The sequence below is a fragment of the Varanus komodoensis genome, unplaced genomic scaffold, assembly GCF_004798865.1.
Source record: "Varanus komodoensis strain SLA01 unplaced genomic scaffold, ASM479886v1 scaffold1, whole genome shotgun sequence".
In the NCBI taxonomy this organism is placed as follows: domain Eukaryota; kingdom Metazoa; phylum Chordata; class Lepidosauria; order Squamata; family Varanidae; genus Varanus; species Varanus komodoensis.
In genome coordinates, this window is record NW_025335268.1 from 39,324,721 (window position 1) to 39,343,085 (window position 18,365).

Consider the following 18,365-nt stretch of genomic DNA (forward strand, 5'->3'; position numbering starts at 1 on the left):
TTAGAATGATTATCATTTAACAACAAAAGCCTTCTTAACAAACTGGTTTTTGCCATATGCTCAAATACTGGTTGCAAAGGGACCTATACAACACCTTTTAGAGAGATTTCCAAATCACAGAAAATTACATGGTTCTAATAGCAAAACACCTTGATTCTTATGGGATAAGAGAGATTTTTGCCTCCAATTACGTAATGTTCACATTTTCATTTCCATGTATCTGATACAGTTCATCCATTCTCGGTTTGCAGCCTATAAATCTTGAGTTCATCTTTGATGGCTTCTACTATGTGCACCCTTAAGCTACCATGTTTCTGACATTTATTTTTCTAACTGCTTCCTAGTTGAGAAGTCTGAAAAGTGGATTGTAGCCAGCACAAAAAAGACACATGCAAAAAGCTGCACATTTCTAATTCTGCACAGCGCCCTTGGAGACAAAAGAGAAGTGTAGCAGCACCTCCACAAATTAATTGAACACTGGAACATGCTATAAAGAGTTCTCTGCGCCATTAAAGTTTGAACATGCCTACACTAACAAATGTTCCATTAAAAGATAAAAATGCTTCTATAAATGTTATCTGAACTTACCTAAGTCTGTTTTTATGCTGATACTTTCCCTCCTCCTCTTTTTGAGTCAAAGGCTAATGAGTTAAATTATAGGAGCTGCCCAATTAGGGAAGTAAAAACCTTCCTATGGAATGAGCTGTAACTTGCACATTGCACTTTGGCTGATGTCACAGCAATAACAACGTGCCTTTAAAAATAGACTGTACTTCCTTGAGTGAATAAAATCGCAAATGTCCTACTCTGTGAACTGCTGGATACCAGAGATGGCCCAGGCAGTCCAGCATTTTTCTGGTTACTAAAGGAAGGCATATTTTCTGTGAGTACAGACAATTTGTTTTAACTCATTTCAGAAACACACTTGGGTGGGTGAGGAAAAGCAGGGTTTAACCTGCCTGAGGCGGTTACTCCATTTCCCCCCTCCACTTGCTATATTGTACTATGCTGGTGCCCCAGCCTCCCTCAAGGAGAATGCCTTTGAGCATGGGCAGAGTGCTCTGTACTACTAAGCACTTTCTGGAATGCAGGAAGGAACCCAAAGCCAGCTGGTGTTGCTTAACCATGTTCAAGCCAGTCCTTGACCTTGCAGGAATCAAGCTTTCTGATACCAGTTCGTTTTTCCATCCTTGTGTAACAAACTAAAACAATATCCCCCATGTACAAAGTGTTTTAAAATAATTGTAGGCTGGCACATCCCTTCCCCCCTCCCCAAAACAATCTCAGCAATAATTCAGAGGCACAATGATGACAGGCTTGAGAAAGGAGGGGGAAAGTGATGGCTGGAAGGGAACATTGCTGGACTTGTTGGCTGCCATATGTACAGGAAGGTCTTATTTCTCATTCATATTCATATACGTGCACCTAATAAGAAAAGGAACAAGTGAGAAAAGCACACTGCAGTGGTTTTCAACCTGAATTCAGAAAATTGCATTGATTTCCCTGTCTGGGATCAGCTAAGTTTTGCCTCAGAAACTTTGGATGGTGTCAAACTGCCTTTCCCCAACCAGAGTGTCCTCCGGATGTGTTGGAGTAGAAATCGTTATTTTGACACAATCCTCTTGTCAAAAACATGTCATCTTGAAGAAGACCTACAAGAAGTACCTTGCACATCCTGATGGAAAGTGAAGTCAGACTTTGAGTCTCTCTCATTGCCTTGCTCCCTCTGCCTTGTACTTTGCAACTTGCATAGCAGCTGTGCTGCAAAACAAGCACCCAGCTTCTTCTCAGGGTCCTGTTCTGCTTCTATCTCTCTTGCAGCAACATTTCACAGAGTAACATAACCACATGTGGGCACTCAACATTTTGAGTTTCAGAAGCAGCAGAGAAGCGACTGAATAGCACAGAACAGATGGGAGGAAATTGAAAGCTAAAGGGAGCAGCAAATGCAGTTACATGACTTTAGTGTTGGCATTAGAGGGGTGAAATTAAGGGCCTAGAGAGAGTTTTGTAGAGATTATAATCAATGTTTCCAACTTTTTCTTAGTATAGTATTGGGATTGGTTACTGGTTGCACTTTCCAAAATGGAGTGATACATGGGACACTCTAATACAAACAAACCTTACAAAGAACAAAAGTATCTGATATCACATCAAATCAGTCATGTACATGCAGCAAAAGATAAAAATACTAAGTTACTCATAATGGTTTCAGTTCATCCCCTGCCGAAGGTAAGTTAGCCAGCCAGCTGCAAGACAGAGGGCTTTCTCAGTTGTGGCACTCACTGAAGGAATTAACTGCCTAAAAAGGTTCACCTGGCATCTATACTATTATCTTTCAGGAAACAGGAAAAGACCTTTCTTTTCTCCCAGGTATTTTAGAGACTTAGTTCTAGATTTTGATTGATTCCAGTGCTGTTTATTGTACTGAATTTCATTCTTTAATACATTTACATTGTATTTTGTTAACTCGTCTGTGGCAGCTTAGTCATTTGACTTTCTGTAATACACTCAAAGAATATTAGGTATAGCGTGGTGGGAAAATGTAATAGATAAATCTGTTCTTTCCCTCACTTTACAGCCAGAGTTGTCGCCAATTTTCATTGTTGCGTGTCACAAAGTTGTCTCCAAGTTATGGTAACCCAATGACTGTCCTGCAGAATGTCTTATCCTTCAACAGGCATGCTCAAATCTTGTAAATTCATCACTGTGGCCTCCTTTCGGAATTTGATTCATCTCATATTTGGTCTTCTTTTTCTGCATTCAATTTTTCCCAACACAATTGTTTTCTCCAGTGAGTCCTGTCTTCCCATGAAGTGTGCAAAGTATGAGAACATCAAGTCTTGTCATTCTTGTTTCTAGGGAAAGTTGTGGCTTGATTTGATCCAGGACCCAATTTTCCCTAAGCTTTCCTTCAGCACAGTGTTTCAAACACATCAGTTTTCTTAATGGTTCAGCTTAAGCGATCATCCCCACACAGTGATCGGGAATACAATAGTGTGGATGATCTTGCCCTTGGTCTCTAGTGAAACTTTAGACTTCATGATCATTTCTTGTTCCTTCATTGTTGCCTTTCCAAAGCTTCAAATTTTCCTCAAATTTCCTGCCTGTAATCTCCCTTTGAATGATAATAGTGTGAAGGTATGCAAACACTATCACAACTTCAAATTCTTCATTGTTCACCGTAAAGTTGGGTAATTCTTCTGTAGTCATGATTTTTCTTAATATTTAGCAACTGTCCTGCTTTAGAACGTTCTTCTTTCATTTTCTTCAGACGCTGTTTCAATTCATTGTTGTTTATGATGGTATCATCTGTATATCTTAAATTATTGAGTATTTTCCATCAATTTTCAACTTTTCCTTTGATCCTTATGTTCAGCATCCAGATTAACTTCTTTGTCTGATGCCTTCACCAATGAGAAACCATTCTGTTTTTCTTAATTCTGTCCTAACAGTACCTTCTTGTCCACGCCTCAAGACAGTCAACCCTAAGGCACACCCATTTATTTCAGGATCATCCATAACTTTTCATGATCCACAGTGTCTAATGCTTTGCTGTAGTCTATAAAACATAGACTAACCTTGTTCTGAAATTCTTTGGTCTGCTCCTGAGTGACCCTGCTAGGAGACCAGCCTAGTGCTTAGCTGATCCTCCTGGGAGGGAAGGAAGAGCAGGAGATACCTTAGCAGGGAAAACACTACCTTGCTTAGCTAAGAGATAGGCTCTGTTTTCTAGATACATGAACACCATTTTGGTTCACCCCCTACCCATGTGCAGTCCTTATGCCTACAGTCCAGAGATTCTAGCTGCTCCCTGTTTTGGAAATCGTAGAATTGTTTACTTCCTTAGCCTAGCAGCCGAGCTTGCTATATCTCAAAATCTGGCAATACGTCCTCTGTTTATATAACCACAGGACCACAGAATAAATTAAATAAAGAATAGGGTGCTGGGTGTCCAGTTCCTATTATACCTCCAAGGATGGTGATGCATCAGATGGAAGCACTTTTGTTTTGACTGCTCTTTACCTATTAGCACTTTCACCTATTAGCACTAGAGCAAAGCTAACAACTTTAATCAGTTCTCAGTAAGGCAGAGTACGGACCTGCAGACATTGCTATTAGATGCTTCTAAAACAGAAGCTAGTACAGTGCTCAGTAGTAGCTTCCATTTCAGAGGCATCAACTAGCAGCTCTCCCTACTGCTATACACACTGAAAACAAATACAGAGCAAAAGGAAACCACAGCACATGAACAGCAAATGAGCTCATTCTTTCTGCACCATTCTTGCAGTTGCTGTCTCTAAAAGTTGCTTTTTGTCCTCCACTGTTAGAATCAGCCCCCCCCCCCCAAAAAGAAAAGAAAAGAAAAAAAAAACCAAAACCAAAAACACAACAACCCTGTAGCATTTGGTGTGAGGAGGTTGACAGACAGGGAAAAAACTCTTTAAATTATGCTGAGAAAAGAACAGTTTGCACTAAACTGACTGATTTGCTGTGCCCCAAATAAATGACTAATACAGATTTCTTTTCTTTCCCTTGGCCTAAAAGGGGGAAAAAAACCCTCAATCTACATTAGGACAACTCAAAGATTATAAAATAGCATGCAAACGTTTAGGCTCTGCAAAACTCTTCATCAGGCAAGATAGTAAAGCAAAAGGGGAGGAGGAGTCTGTATTTAATCCAGTCTGTATTTAATCACATTCTTAAGAAGGCTTGTGGGAGCATGTTTGCAGACATTCAAGGTAAGCTCTGCCATAGGGGAAGGTCATCCCAAGTCCCTTTACAAATAATTTTGCCTCTGTGGGGTGGATGACCTCAGGGCCATGGCCATCCCATCCACTGGCAAAAAAGTCCAGCCACATCCTGGACATAGTCTTCTCCTTGGCTGAATGCGGCATCTAGAGCGCTGCCCCTCCACTGGCACCACTTTGCCTGCACTGCGTCCTCCTTGGTGAATAATGGTGTGGCACCGAGATAGCAGCTGGGTTTGTGTACTGAAGCCCTCTTCTGCCTGGTCTGTACCTTCTTCTGCCAGTTACTTTACTTTTACTCTCATTTTATTTTGCCTCCTGGGAAATTAGGGTCTTTTGCGAATGGCCATGCCCATCATGAGAGCCATTTTATAAATGAGCAAGATCCATCTCCCCATGAGACCCACTCGGTGACATCAGCTGTGATACTCAAAATTCCAACTACTTATTTATTTAAAGCCTTTATATACCGTCCCATTACTGGTGTCTCAGGACGGTTTACAACAAGCACAAATAAAATAAGATAAAAATGGTACAGCATCCAGGGATAAATATAAAAACCACAATTAAGACCAATTAACAATTAAAATAATGGGAAAATAAAAAATAAACTATGCCCTCCATTTCAAAAAAAGACCAGGGACCCCTGCTAAAGCCACTGTTTCATTCTTTTCTTCAAAGGCTATATGCAATCAGCATGCTCCATAACCTCCTCGCAGTCATAAAGCACTCATGAGTGAGATTAGGGTACATGGCAGCATTGCTTAGAAGAAAGAGACTGCCTTCAAATGGTGCCATGAACAGTAAGGTCTCTACTCTGGCTCATAATCAGGTCCCTCTCAATTCTACCAGCGGTGATTGTATCAGAAAGATTTCCTTTTTTAAATCCAGCACAGACCAGCAACACTCGCTGAACATCCTGTGCAGAATTTTGTTTTATCTTAGAAAGAAGAACAAGAAGAAAAAAGTCATGAGTTGTTTTCATGGGTTGCCAATAACACATTTCTCCAGGATCTCTGGGTAACGTCTGCTCATTGCTAGGCATGTGTAGCATGTCAGAGATGGTATCTGTGCCTCACTAACCACAGTGCACAAACGCAATCCCTTGTCTGGACTGTTTTCAGATGTTCTAACCAGAGATAAGCCTGAAGTGCCTGTTTGCATATGCGTGTGCGTGGCTTGTGCATACCTATCTTCAGTACCTATCTAGGCACACCTGATGTTCTGACGAAAATTGGCTGCCCTGAGGGTATATTTAAAAGCCAGGGGCTTCTTTGTGCTCAGAATATCTGCAGAAAGGCTGGAGTTCTCTGGTAAGTCAGAAGGCAGCTAGTGAGTTCTGATATACTTAGAGCAAGGATTCTCAAATATCTTCAGGAGCTTTGCTTACTCAATAGAAAACTAAAACTCTTTGAGCCTCAGCCAGTGTAAATAAAGCTTGCATTAGAAGGCAACTTGGTGCTCATTCTTCTCAAAGGACAAATTATAGCTTCTCAATCCTAGGAAGCAAAAATCTGCACAGATAGGAGGTCTCTGGAGCCTGTTGGCCCTCAGTTTCATTGGTCAACAGAGAATATACATCATTCCACAGGCTGGGTTGGATCCAGATATAGTCATACTTGGAATGGGACCATTGAAATAAATGGGACTACTTCATTGCCTTAAATGCAATTGATTTCTATAGGTCTACTCTAAGTAGTACTAAATCTGGGTCCAACCCATTGGGAAGAATACATCTCTGCAACATGCTAGGGATTGAAGGCATACACACAAGATTTCCTTTTTAAATGTTAATATATAACAGTTAATATATGACTTTGCAATTTATTGTGGTATTATGCTGACATATTAGCATATCTGCTTATTTTATTAATGATATTTCTATCTTATAAAATTTGTAAAAAAAAAGTCTACAAAATGGATGGGGAGTCTCAACATATGCCCTCACATTCCATGGCAACTACTTAATTTGCATTATACATTGAGGACCCTGAAGGATTGTTGGGTCCTTCAGTATTTGCATTTCCTTGGTGTATCAGCATAATTAAATAGTGGCTTTCTTTGCTTCTCTTGAAAGTGGATGCTAAAAGAGGCCACATTGGATCAACTCTGTTGACTGGAAACATCCCACCGGACATTTCCATTTTCTGAAATACTTATTCTGACAGGCTTTTCATCTCCTTGTACAGAAATGGAAGCACAACAGAGCAAGCTGGAATTTTTCCACAAGCTGGGTTATAGTAAGGAAGAAGTGTGTGAAGTGCTGGAGAAGCTAGGACAAGAAGCTTCAGAAAATGATTTGCTGCAGGAGCTGATTCAGATGGGGACCAGAACCCAAGAGCCCGAGAACCGGACACAAGCTTTTCAATTCAGTCCTACAGCCCATGCGCCATGCGGGGTCTTGCCAGTTTCCCACAGGTCTACCAAGAAAACCAGCGATCCCTCCAGCAATTTGAGACCCATTGTGATCGATGGCAGCAACGTTGCAATGAGGCAAGCATTTTTCCATTTTCTTCTTTATGTTTTAGCTTGCATTGTGATCCACAACTGACCCTACTCTCAATTTAGCAGATTTAAGATGAAACATCTGAACTGTGGGGGATGCTCTGTTTGGTTCAGATTATAATTCCCAATGTTGGTGTGGCATTTCATTAAGCTGAATAAACGAATAGCACTGTGCTTGAAATGATGCTGATGAGATAGAATTTTTTTCTTTGAGGTGTCACACCTGTAATGACATAGTCGCATAAACATTTCATCAAACTAGAGAATCTAGCATGTGTGAATTAGCTTTGCATAAATAATATATAGCAGCACAGATATAAAGAAGATATACCTCACAAGAGAAGTTATATTTTATACAGACAAGAGTGCTTCTCTTTTCTGCCTTCAGTGCTTGGCACTTTTCACTTCTCAAATGCATGAATTCAATTTTCCTACACCAACATCCTGCCTGTCACTTTTTAAAAAGCCACAGAACCTGCCCAGTAGGAAATGACGGTTTTTCGATCTCCCACTTCAGTGCAAAATTGCACACTTCTCAAGAAGATGAGAATTCTTCTTCAGGCAAAGAGGTCTACACATACCGCAGGCTTCCTGCTGAAGAGATGTCAGAGGCTGGCACACGCCCCAGGGAGCGGTGCAGGACCCCCCCCCCCCCCGGCTTCTGTTGTAAGGGAAATAGGAACAAAACGGTTCCGCAGGTATACATACAATAAAGCACTTTAGACCGCTTGGATAGCCATTCCCAGAGGGAAGCTTCCCAGGAGGCATGTCCTTGTGCATGTCCAGACAGAGAAAGCTGACTGGGGCATGCTGGGAATTGTAGGCCTTTGTTTCTGTCCAACCTTGTATAGGGTCGATTCTCCAAAGTTGCCAACTGCATAGTAAGGACTTCCAGACATTTAAAAGGGATAGAATGCCTCTTTCCAAGGAAAACCTGAGCATTTATAGGCCTGTAAAGGAGGATTCCAGTGCAAGAATCCTCAAGAATGCCACCAAAGTTACTTTGGAAAACCCATGATAGTATGTGATATACAATGGATAGATATTCATGCTGTGAATTTACCCCCAGTAGACTATAACTTGGTCTGTTTTGATTGAACTTTTCTGCTTTGTGTTTTACTATGCAGCCAGCAGATTAAATGGTGGCAAAAACTGCTTGGCACTTCTTTAGCAGCCATTTAATTAGGTTTTATTTTATCATTTCTAAGCCTAGGTCTTCACTCTCATTTTCCTGCATTATATAGTACCAGCAATCTGCACTCAGTTAGATGTTAGGTGCACTCAATGATTTGCTCTCCACTATTCATCTTGTGTATATAGCACATTGCATTTTCTGTTTTCTTTTATTCCTGACATTTGTAAATGACTCACTAAATAAAGTTTCCTGAATGGTGTGCAACAGAAAAGCATAGCATAACAGCATTGTACTTTCTACTGCTTATAATTTCCATCACTCCATCAGTTAAAGAGTTACTTCATATATTACTGGCTCCTTCCCGCTCCTTGCCCACAAGATCCTGTCATTAGCATTTCATGATTAGTCCCCTCTGATAAGAAGCATAAAACTAAGGTCAACCTTTTTGTTTACATATTCAAAGAGTTGAAAGTTGTGACAACTGCCTGCAAGTGCAAGAGCTAATGACTCATACAATTTTATTTTGGATAAGCGGTTGTGTAAACAAACGCAAATTTGCCAGTGGCCTGCATGTGACCTGCAGCAAAGGGTTTATAACTGCAGACAAGAGTGACTTTCTAGCACAACAGCTCTGGGTGTGGGCGTGGGAACTCCAATGTAATGTAACTCAGAATATTTTTGATGTGGTGCTTCTAAGGGTACCGGTCCAGAATAGCTTTTATGTTTGGTGGTTGGAAAGGTCCATGGCTATTTGTGAAAGTACAAAGTATATTTTATGTAGAGAAAAGAGTAGAAAACATCATACTGCAGAACGTTGTCTTTATACTGTAAGATGGCCTGGCTGATCGGATTCTCCTTCAGGCAAGGATGAGCAATTTGTGGCTCTCCAGTTTCCAAAACTGGCTAAGCTGGAACAGGCTGAGGGGAGCGCTAGGCCAAAACACCTGGAAGTCTACCAGATGCTTGCCCACCCCTGCCTTAAGGAGACATCCATTTACCTATGCATGGAAGCTTGCAGTCACCTTTAGATCTTAGTATAAATAAACAAACCAAAACAGGATATCCAATCTCCTGATAGCAGAGTCTCATTCACTATCAATCTGTGCAGACTTTGTTTTCTGACTAACTTAGCTCATTGCCTCAATAAAACACTACCCACACACAGTGAGTGGCCCACCTGGGGCACTCATTCACATCAAAATATGTATCCAGTTAGTCCAATTTAATATATTGGACATAAATGGAAGTAAATGTTGTAACATGTTTGGTGCATTGATCTGTTTTACCAGATCGGGTCAAGTGTATTAGCAAAGAGTCTCAGCCATGGCTTGTGAATTAGATGTTCGTTAAGATGGCCATGTATATGTTAAGAACTGCCATGGACATCTCAGTTACACACTTTTCAGAGTTGATGGATAGATGAGCACAATAAAAATAACAAAGAGTATTGTAGCACTTAAAGACTAACACATTCATTCCAGCATAAGCTTTGTAAACACTGCTCACTTGAAGTATGAATACATGAAGTATAGATCGCAAACTGGCAGAGATACATACTTAACCTAGTGTGTGGAGGGCAATGAAAGCTACTGTCAGGAGGAACTGAAATGCAGTGATAATTCTCTTACTCCTTATAATAATGCAGACCGACTGTGATCATTCCTTTACCATTTGCCATTGGCAAACATTGTTGAGTGATAACACAGACAGAATTTCGATGGTGACCTGGTTAACAAATAGATAATGTGATGAAAATACAAACCAACTAAAGATAAAAAAAGAAATACACTTTTCTTCCCAGGCTGCCACTCTGAAAATTGCTCTTAATTTTTCCTGACACCAGCTGACTAGCTTACACCAAAAAAACATGTTGCATGCTTTGCCCCCTTCTACCTGAATCTTAGGCCCAATTTTGCAATGGTTAGACCATAACACTAATATGTGAACTGAAATATACATACTATTGGGATGTTTACAAATTAAATTGTGCTTATAAATTTGTGGGATAATTTAAAGGCCTAGATTATAGAGTAAGACGGAAAAGGAAAAACAAATAAAAACATTCTAAACACCAAAATTTGTAAACATTGTTTGAAATAGTGTGCTGTAATTTTGAACTTAACCATTTTACTTACAGTTTTTGAAGTGTGCATTTTTTTCTTCTGTGCTTTAAAATTATTGTATGCACTTACGGAATAAAGCTCCAATGTAGGAAATGGATATGACAAAATATAACAAAAATCAGCACAGATCCACACTAAATATCAACAGCAGATCCCTGGACTGATGAACTGAATCTACTTTGAATTTGAAACCCAATATTAATTGAATGAACCTAATTCAGATGAGCTGAAATTAAGCTTTCCCTTAGAAATTTTATTCATACTTATATGTCTGGTTCCACACCTTGCTTATAATTCTCCTGAAAGCTGGTCATCCATCAATGAATATTTCTGGGTTGCTGTAATGTGCAAAAATATTGAGCCATAATTCATAATTTCTTAAGGACGCTTCTGATTTACAGGGATATGGAAGCAAAGAGGAAATGGCCAAGATAACTGCCTTCTTCCATTTTCAGACAATAAGCCTATAAAACATCACAGAAAAGAGATGGGTGGGCAAGATTCAGATCTGTTGGGTATATTTTGTTTCTTCCTAGAATAGCCAAGGCCCATCAGTCAGAACCAGGTACAAAGGACAAACATTTAGAATTTAAAGAACAGGGTACCTCTTGGCACATTTGGAAACAGAAAAATTGGTTTCATTACCAAAAGTGAACCAACTACAGAATCCTTTCACATAAATTATTCTTTTCAGAAACCTACTTTAGGGCAAGAAAAGATTTTTAGTTGTTGTTTTAGACAACAGGGTATCAGAAACTCTTCTTAATCTACTGCAAATCACATAGAAATCTATTAATTGATCCTGATCTATCATGTAGATATTGTAGACAGAAATGCTTAGAAAAATGACTTTATAGCAGAAAAAACTTTATAGCAGTAACCCGCAAACATTGGGACGATTGTCGTAAAGGACAGCATACAAATGTTTTAAATAAATAAACAAACATTCTTTTATATTCTTTTTTTGCAGCCATGGAAATAAGGAAGTGTTTTCATGCTTGGGAATTCAGCTGGTAGTGGACTGGTTCACACAGAGAGGTCACCAATATATCAAAGTCTTTGTTCCATCTTGGAGAAAGGAACCAAGCCGATTTGATACCCCCATTAAAGGTAGGCATCTGTATCTGACAGATTTTACATATGAAGTTACATAGTTTTCATGCTCCTGGAAAAAGTGATTTTAAATGCACTCTGGAAAATTATCACTATGCTGCTCCAGAAAGAGAAGATAAACAAAACTGACCAGCTACACCTGAAAGATTTTGTATTATAAAGCACAGGCTGGCAAATACACACATATTCTTCCTTCAAGCTTCTGTTATTTTGCCCAAATAACAGAAGGGGCCTATCTGCTTATTTATTTATTTAAAACTTTTATATGCCATCACCATATGCCTTGGCATCTCAGGACGGCCTGCTTCACCAACAGACACGCTTCTACCCACAAACTATCTTTTCTGCTTCGTATTTATATCAGTAATAGCCAGGTGTCAAAAGGTGCAACACAATGCAGATAGTTAGAGGAGGTTTAGACAGGAAAAAATCTGGCATCTCCTATCATGTCCCAACCTGCATAGGATTACATCCTAAGACTTGGCCAGCAGCTCCTGTCCACTTGCTACTTTCCATTTGCCACTGATAAAAAGAAAAAAACAGGATATAGCCTTTCATTAATTCTCATGCAAGTTAAAGGGATACACATTAATGCAGCTACATTTGGAGTATACCATGGAGGATGTGATTTGAAAATTACATCCGTCACTGTAAGTTGCATTAATTCCCATCTGTCCACCTTATCGGTGATCTTATGCTTCTCAAAGGGCAGGTCTATTCTGCTGCATTTCAGTTGGCATCTCCGTGGACAAAGAGCTGTGTAGATGTCCTGAACTACACCACGGTACATCTCATCTGGTTGTCTCTCCCTTCTGTACCATGCTGTAGTGACCTCTTTCATTGTCATGGGATCCCAAGCCAACTTGTGTTCCCCACTCCATGTTTACATAGTGAATTGTTCCAATTCATAAAGCACTGAGTATGTACTCTTTCAGCATGTAACACCCTTTGATAGCTTATTTCCTATGGGGAAAAATTTCAGGTCTTGGTATTGGTGTGTAAAGCCCTAAACAACTTGAGACCAGGATGCTCAATATTGGAGAGTGCTTCTGTGTAATCCCATTTTTTTCTGCTTAACTGGAATGTGTGCAACTCTAAATTACCTCATAATTTTAAAGATTACAGTAAAGTTTACAGTAGAATATTTATTCTATTTTTCAAAAATGTTTCATGAGCAGTGAATAGCAAAGAAAAAGAAGAATTTTGAAAAATTAAAATCAAGTTACATCAGGAAAACCATGGCTACTCATTCAGGAAAACCATGTTAGATTAAAACATGTCTTTACCAAAGACTGATAACCACTCAGTGATGCTGCTTGCCTAACATCAAAGGACAAGTAATTCTACAGAGAATCAGTAAAAACTTTTCTCTGAATGGATACCAAACAGACCTCAAGTGCATCCGGAATCACCAGGTGCACCCCATCCAACCTGCGATTAAGAGAGATTCAATCCAAATACTTCAAATGTTGCATGAAGTGTAGATTGGACTGTTAATTATCAATAGGTAACTTGATGACAACTTAATTCAAGCAAATTTTTGGGGATTCCTTGCATGAGATGTGTGTGCGTGCACACTTGGAAACTGCAGTTTTCTTCTTGGTTGTTCATTTGCCTCTCTTCCTTTTCACTTTTAGACCAGTATGTCCTTGAGAAACTTGCAAAAGAAGCAATACTTGTGTACACCCCATCCCGCAAAATGAAGGGCAAAAGGATGGTGTGCTATGACGACCGCTACATCGTTAAACTGGCCTATGAGCAGGATGGGGTCATTGTTTCCAATGACAACTTTAGGGACTTGCAAAACGAAAACCCTGAGTGGAAGTGGTTCATCGAGCAACGCCTACTGATGTATTCTTTTGTCAATGACAAGTAAGAGGTTACGTATATGCAAATATCATCCACCATGGGTCACTTCAGTAGTCCAACTAAATGCTAGCATGATCAAATACAGTATTCACTGCAGTCGAATACAGACTTTTTATTCTGCTGGCAGGAGTATCTCCAAGCAGAGATCTGCTCAGAATGTTTCCCCTTCCCTCTACGCCCCTAGCACCACTTACCCCACTGTTTGGGATAAGTGGAGTAACTCACAATCTTCCGTAAGAGATTTTCAGGGACAGAAAGGAATATAGGATGGAGAGAAGACTTGGCACAGATCACTTCCTCCTCCTCCATTCAGCCGGTGGAAATGTCTACTGGATCAAAAGCCTTCTCTAGATAGGAGGAGTCTGTGCAGCTACAGGAGGCTTTTGCTGGATTCCAACTGTTAATTTTAGGGGGAAGTATTCAGATTTTTAAAAGGATGTTCTTTGGCATCTTTTTTTTTGCATTTGTTAATACTAAGTTCTTTTATAACATTCTACTATAACAAAACAGTTGATTTAATTGTATAGATATTGCCTTTTTGACATTTGACAAGTCTGACATTGCTAGACTTGTCATCCTCCTGGAAGGCCTTATTTTCATTCATGTGCACATACATGCACCTAAATAAGAAACAGAGCAAGTGAAAGTATAGAAAAATATGTTAGAACATCTTAAAATGTCTCACTTTGAAATGGGATTTGTAAGTGTTTAACTTTGATTGGATCTTCCTTATTGCTGTTAAGAGAAAGATGCTGAGTTAACCAGAGGAATGGTTGATAGGTAACTGGCTTTGTTATAAAAGTATATTATCCTGTACTATGGTTTCAGAGTACCTGCTTCATCAAGGATTTGTTTTCTGTTTCCAGAGTAGCAGCTGCCTGGTACATCTGCAGACTATTTCTGGCCATGTTTTGCTCTTTTTAAAAGAGGTTTTAAAAAATTCTGGTATGTTCACACCTCTTCCCACCAGTGGAGAAGTTGCACACATACTGGAAATCTTTTTCTGCTAAGGTTTTTGCCTGAATATCATGCTAAAGTTATGCCAAGAATCTCTAATGTGAACTTGAATGCCATTCAGAAGAAAGTGTGGGGATAGCTGTATAGTAAACTCCGATCATTTTATTTTTTTAGATTTATGCCTCCTGATGATCCATTAGGCCGACATGGACCTTCTCTTGACAGCTTTCTCAGCAAAACGCCACTTCTGCCTGAGCCAAAATGGCAGCTTTGCCCTTATGGTTGGTTTTATTCAATGCTAGGCACAGCTGCTAATCTATGTGTCTTTGGGAGCCACATTGAGAGCAATTTCAGGCATTATATCCACCTTAGGACTATCACCAAGTGCGGCCTCCTTGGCTTTCACATCAGCTGCTTTTTCCTACCCCCTTTTTTGTCTTGTTTATCTGTCTTGAGTGATGAATTAGTTCAGGGCAGGGTCACAGAGATGGTAGCCGGATTCGGGGGATGACATATGAGACAAGATTGAGGGAGCTGGGTTTTTCAGTCTGGGGAAGAGAAGATACAGAGGATCTTATGGCAACATATATGTATGTGAAAGGACACAGTCCAGTGGGGCAAAGCTCAAGAAACTGGGTTTCAGGTTGGGTACTTCCTGATGGTTAGGACCCCCAGGATATGGAATAGGCTTCCATGGGAGATGCAGGCGGGACGGGGGGCATCAGTGAGGATGTTCAAGGAAAGATTGGACAACTACATGTTGGGTATTACATAAGTGTTGCTGGCTGGAGCCGGGGGTCAGACTAGATGGCCCGGGAGGCCATTTCTGACTTGCTGTGCTGCTATCAAGGGTTCTGGAGAGCTCAAAAGCTTGCACAGTATTTTGTGATATTTGAGTTGGTCTAATAAATGTGTTATGCTAATATAGATTTTAGCTAAGACTGGCGCCTGCCTTTCATGCTTTGAGTCCAAAGTCAAAATAGGCAAGTGTGCATCACTTGCATGCAGAGATGCTCCACAGCAACTGTGGCCTACAAATCTTGCCAGAGAGGAATTGTCTGCAGTTCCTTTTCTACATCACCACACAAGTATATAAAGCAAGTGCCTGAGTCATTACTCCTCACCAAAGCCTGCAAACATTCAAAGCTACACTTAAGCTCTGCTGCAATGGCCTACAGCAGATGCTGCTTTTGCCCTGCCTGGTGAACCTCATCAGACAGAGACAAAACTTGGATGCTGCTGCTGATAATTAAGCAAGGCATGAGCATATACTTTGCATATCTTGTCACTGAAGGAGTGGCCTGTGGTAGCAGGATTCTGTCCTGGACATGTATTGGCAACTGATTAGATAGTTGCTTTCTCACTGAACTTGCTGACCTACCTTCAGTTACTACAGCCTCACATAGGAGCAGCTTTTGTTTCTGAGAGTGACCAGAAAGAAGCTAAACAGGTTCTCTTTTCTTTTCTGATACTATAGCACAGTAACAGCCCTAAGGCTGCCAAAGATGTGAGTTTCTGAAAAATGCCACATTCTCCTTTTGCATTAGTTGTTCTATAGATGCATTTTAAAAAATAACTAGCAAGATCTCTTTCTCTGCTATACATGAGTACATCCGAAGTATGCTAACCTGATCATCTTTCGATAACCTACTGATGGATTCCAATTAATGTACTTGCTATCGCTTAGCAAATTGCTATCACTTAGTTCATTGTATTTTGATTTTAATGATTCTAAGTCATCCTGAGATGCCATGGATAAGGGATGACATATAAAAGGTTTAAATAAATAAATATCTACTCCTTTCCGTCCCTCAGACAAAAAATGCACATATGGCATCAAGTGCAAATTTTACCACCGAGAGAGACTGAACTGGGACCATCTCTCTGTAGCTGATGAGCTCCGAGCCAAGACAAAGTCCTTCTCATTTGCTCAGAAAATAGAAGACAAGAGGATGGGGACAATCTCCGTAAAGATGCAGGATGGATATATGTCAAATTTAGCTGGTCCTAGAGGCACTGGCATTATTGGCAGTGGGGGCAGCTCAGCAATATTCTACACTAATCCCCCAAATCAGGAAGAAGAAGATACCAGAGGTTCAACAAGTGACTGGCCAAACATAAATCAAGGCAACTGGCAACCTGAATTACAACAAGGCCAGCCAAGCCATGCAGAAGCCATGTCAAAGCAACCCACTGCCTTCTCCATCAGTGCCAGGACCCATTCTGGAAATGCTCCTTCAGGACTCAGTAAATATGAAGACCTGGTGGGTGATCCACGTGAGGATCACCATCTCAGATACAGCATGAGTTCGTCTCTGTCTCAACATGCCCTATGCTGGGACTGTCCTTGCTTACAACTGTGCAATTTTCAAGGTTGTTACAGGATGCAAACACCAGCAGTACAGACTTCACAAACACTTTCCTGCTCGGTAAGGCAGGACTTGAAAGCCCAGCCCGGAGAAGAACATTTCTCTATAGTGCCTTCAGCTGTGCCATTTCCATATGGCAAGCCTGGAGAGATGCAGTATGCTGAAAATTTGCAAGCCAGCTCTTATGACCAGGTACTTCTCTTGGATTCCAGCTCACTTAGAGCAGTAGATCCTTACACATGTCCTTCTGGTGCTGGCTCCCAGCAGAACTTAGCTCTAAATCCACCTTTTCAAAAGCAAGTAAACGTTCAACAAACTGTATGCTTTGGCTTCCCATACACTGGGACAGACCAGTCTGTGTCACCTGCCTGCACTGATGTTATCGACATGGGGAATTCAATGCCATTAGTTCAAAGGTATTGGAACTTACACAGCAGACCCTCCAGCAGAAAGCCAGAGTAGACAGAGAAGTGGGGCCCCGTGTTATTGTAACATTCCGACAACCGCTCAACTTGTATAAGTCATTTGGTGGGAAATGAAGCAACATTTATACAGCTTGACTGAGCTTTAAATGTATTCCTCACATCTCCCCTTGTCCCATCTCTCTCTTCTGACCTGCTGTCCCTGGGAACAGCTTCTTTACTGTCAATCCATCAACCATTTTGAATTTTCCTTTCAGTCCTTCTCACCTGGCCACGTTTACTACGAAGCCTTCCCCAGACCCTGACAGCTTCATATTTTATTATGTAATTCCAGTAAACCTCCTTCTACAGCACTGCTATTCCTTTATCAAACCCTGAAACATTCCTTCAGAGTTTTATTATGTGTGTTAAGCTTTTATAGAGATTTATGTTCACTGCTTTAACAGTAGTGTGAGAAAAGCCATGAATTGCAAAGGTGGATGACAAAGGCTGAGGAACAACCACCAAGGGCTTCTAGCAGGGCTCCACGGCACATCTCCATTTCCCCAACAGCAACATGAGCAACTTGCCTATGGCTGCTTAAGAAGTTGTGAAGCACCTTTTTCTAACTTTGGCTAGTGCACGAGTTGTGATGCCTCTTAGACAACTATGACCTTGGCACAGTTGGTAAGGCCAGGTAAGGTAACTAAGTTATGCATTATACGTTGGGTTGCTTCTGAAAAACCTCAGAAACTGCAACTGGTCCAGAAGGGGGAGGCAAACAGGCCTCACTGCAGCCCTCTATACAGATCATACTGTTCCTTTAATGTATGAATCAGGAGGAGAACTTTTTCTGGATGATGCCCCAGTCGTATTCTTCCCAAACATATATTTTACCTGGTGCCTTAATTTTGCCATCTTGTAGGCACTAAGGTGAATTTTTCTGTATTCTCAAGTGTTGCATGGGAGAAAAAAATAGTACCACTTTTATTTAGCTGCCACCTTTTTGGCAATTTTGTCTGTGTATGTTTCTTTACTGTGTGTTAAAACCTCTCTATATCATTCATGCATTGGTTTAATAATGTACATATCTGTTGGTTCCAGTGAAAAGCCTGAGAAAACTCTTTTCAATAAAATGCAAA

General features: G+C 40.5%; 1 protein-coding gene across 1 annotated transcript; it reads left to right on the forward strand.

The window, feature by feature from the left end:
• Nucleotides 1–6,039: 6,039 nt before the first annotated feature.
• Nucleotides 6,040–18,365, forward strand: ZC3H12D (zinc finger CCCH-type containing 12D). Its single transcript, XM_044422962.1, has 6 exons — nt 6,040–6,064; nt 6,941–7,244; nt 11,485–11,624; nt 13,265–13,499; nt 14,628–14,734; nt 16,269–18,365. The coding sequence occupies exons 2-6, from the start codon at nt 6,943–6,945 to the stop codon at nt 17,282–17,284; spliced, it is 1,800 nt and encodes a 599-aa protein (XP_044278897.1). The 5' UTR covers nt 6,040–6,064; nt 6,941–6,942; the 3' UTR covers nt 17,285–18,365.

What these genes read in the sequence shown, in the direction of transcription:
- ZC3H12D (XM_044422962.1), top strand. Translation starts at nt 6,943, where the DNA reads ATGGAAGCACAACAGAGCAAGCTGGAATTTTTCCACAAGCTGGGTTAT. An exon ending in TATTCTTTTGTCAATGACAA is followed by an intron (nt 13,500 to 14,627) that starts GTAAGAGGTTAC and finishes TTATTTTTTTAG; the next exon opens with ATTTATGCCTCCTGATGATC. An exon ending in ATGGCAGCTTTGCCCTTATG is followed by an intron (nt 14,735 to 16,268) that starts GTTGGTTTTATT and finishes TCCGTCCCTCAG; the next exon opens with ACAAAAAATGCACATATGGC.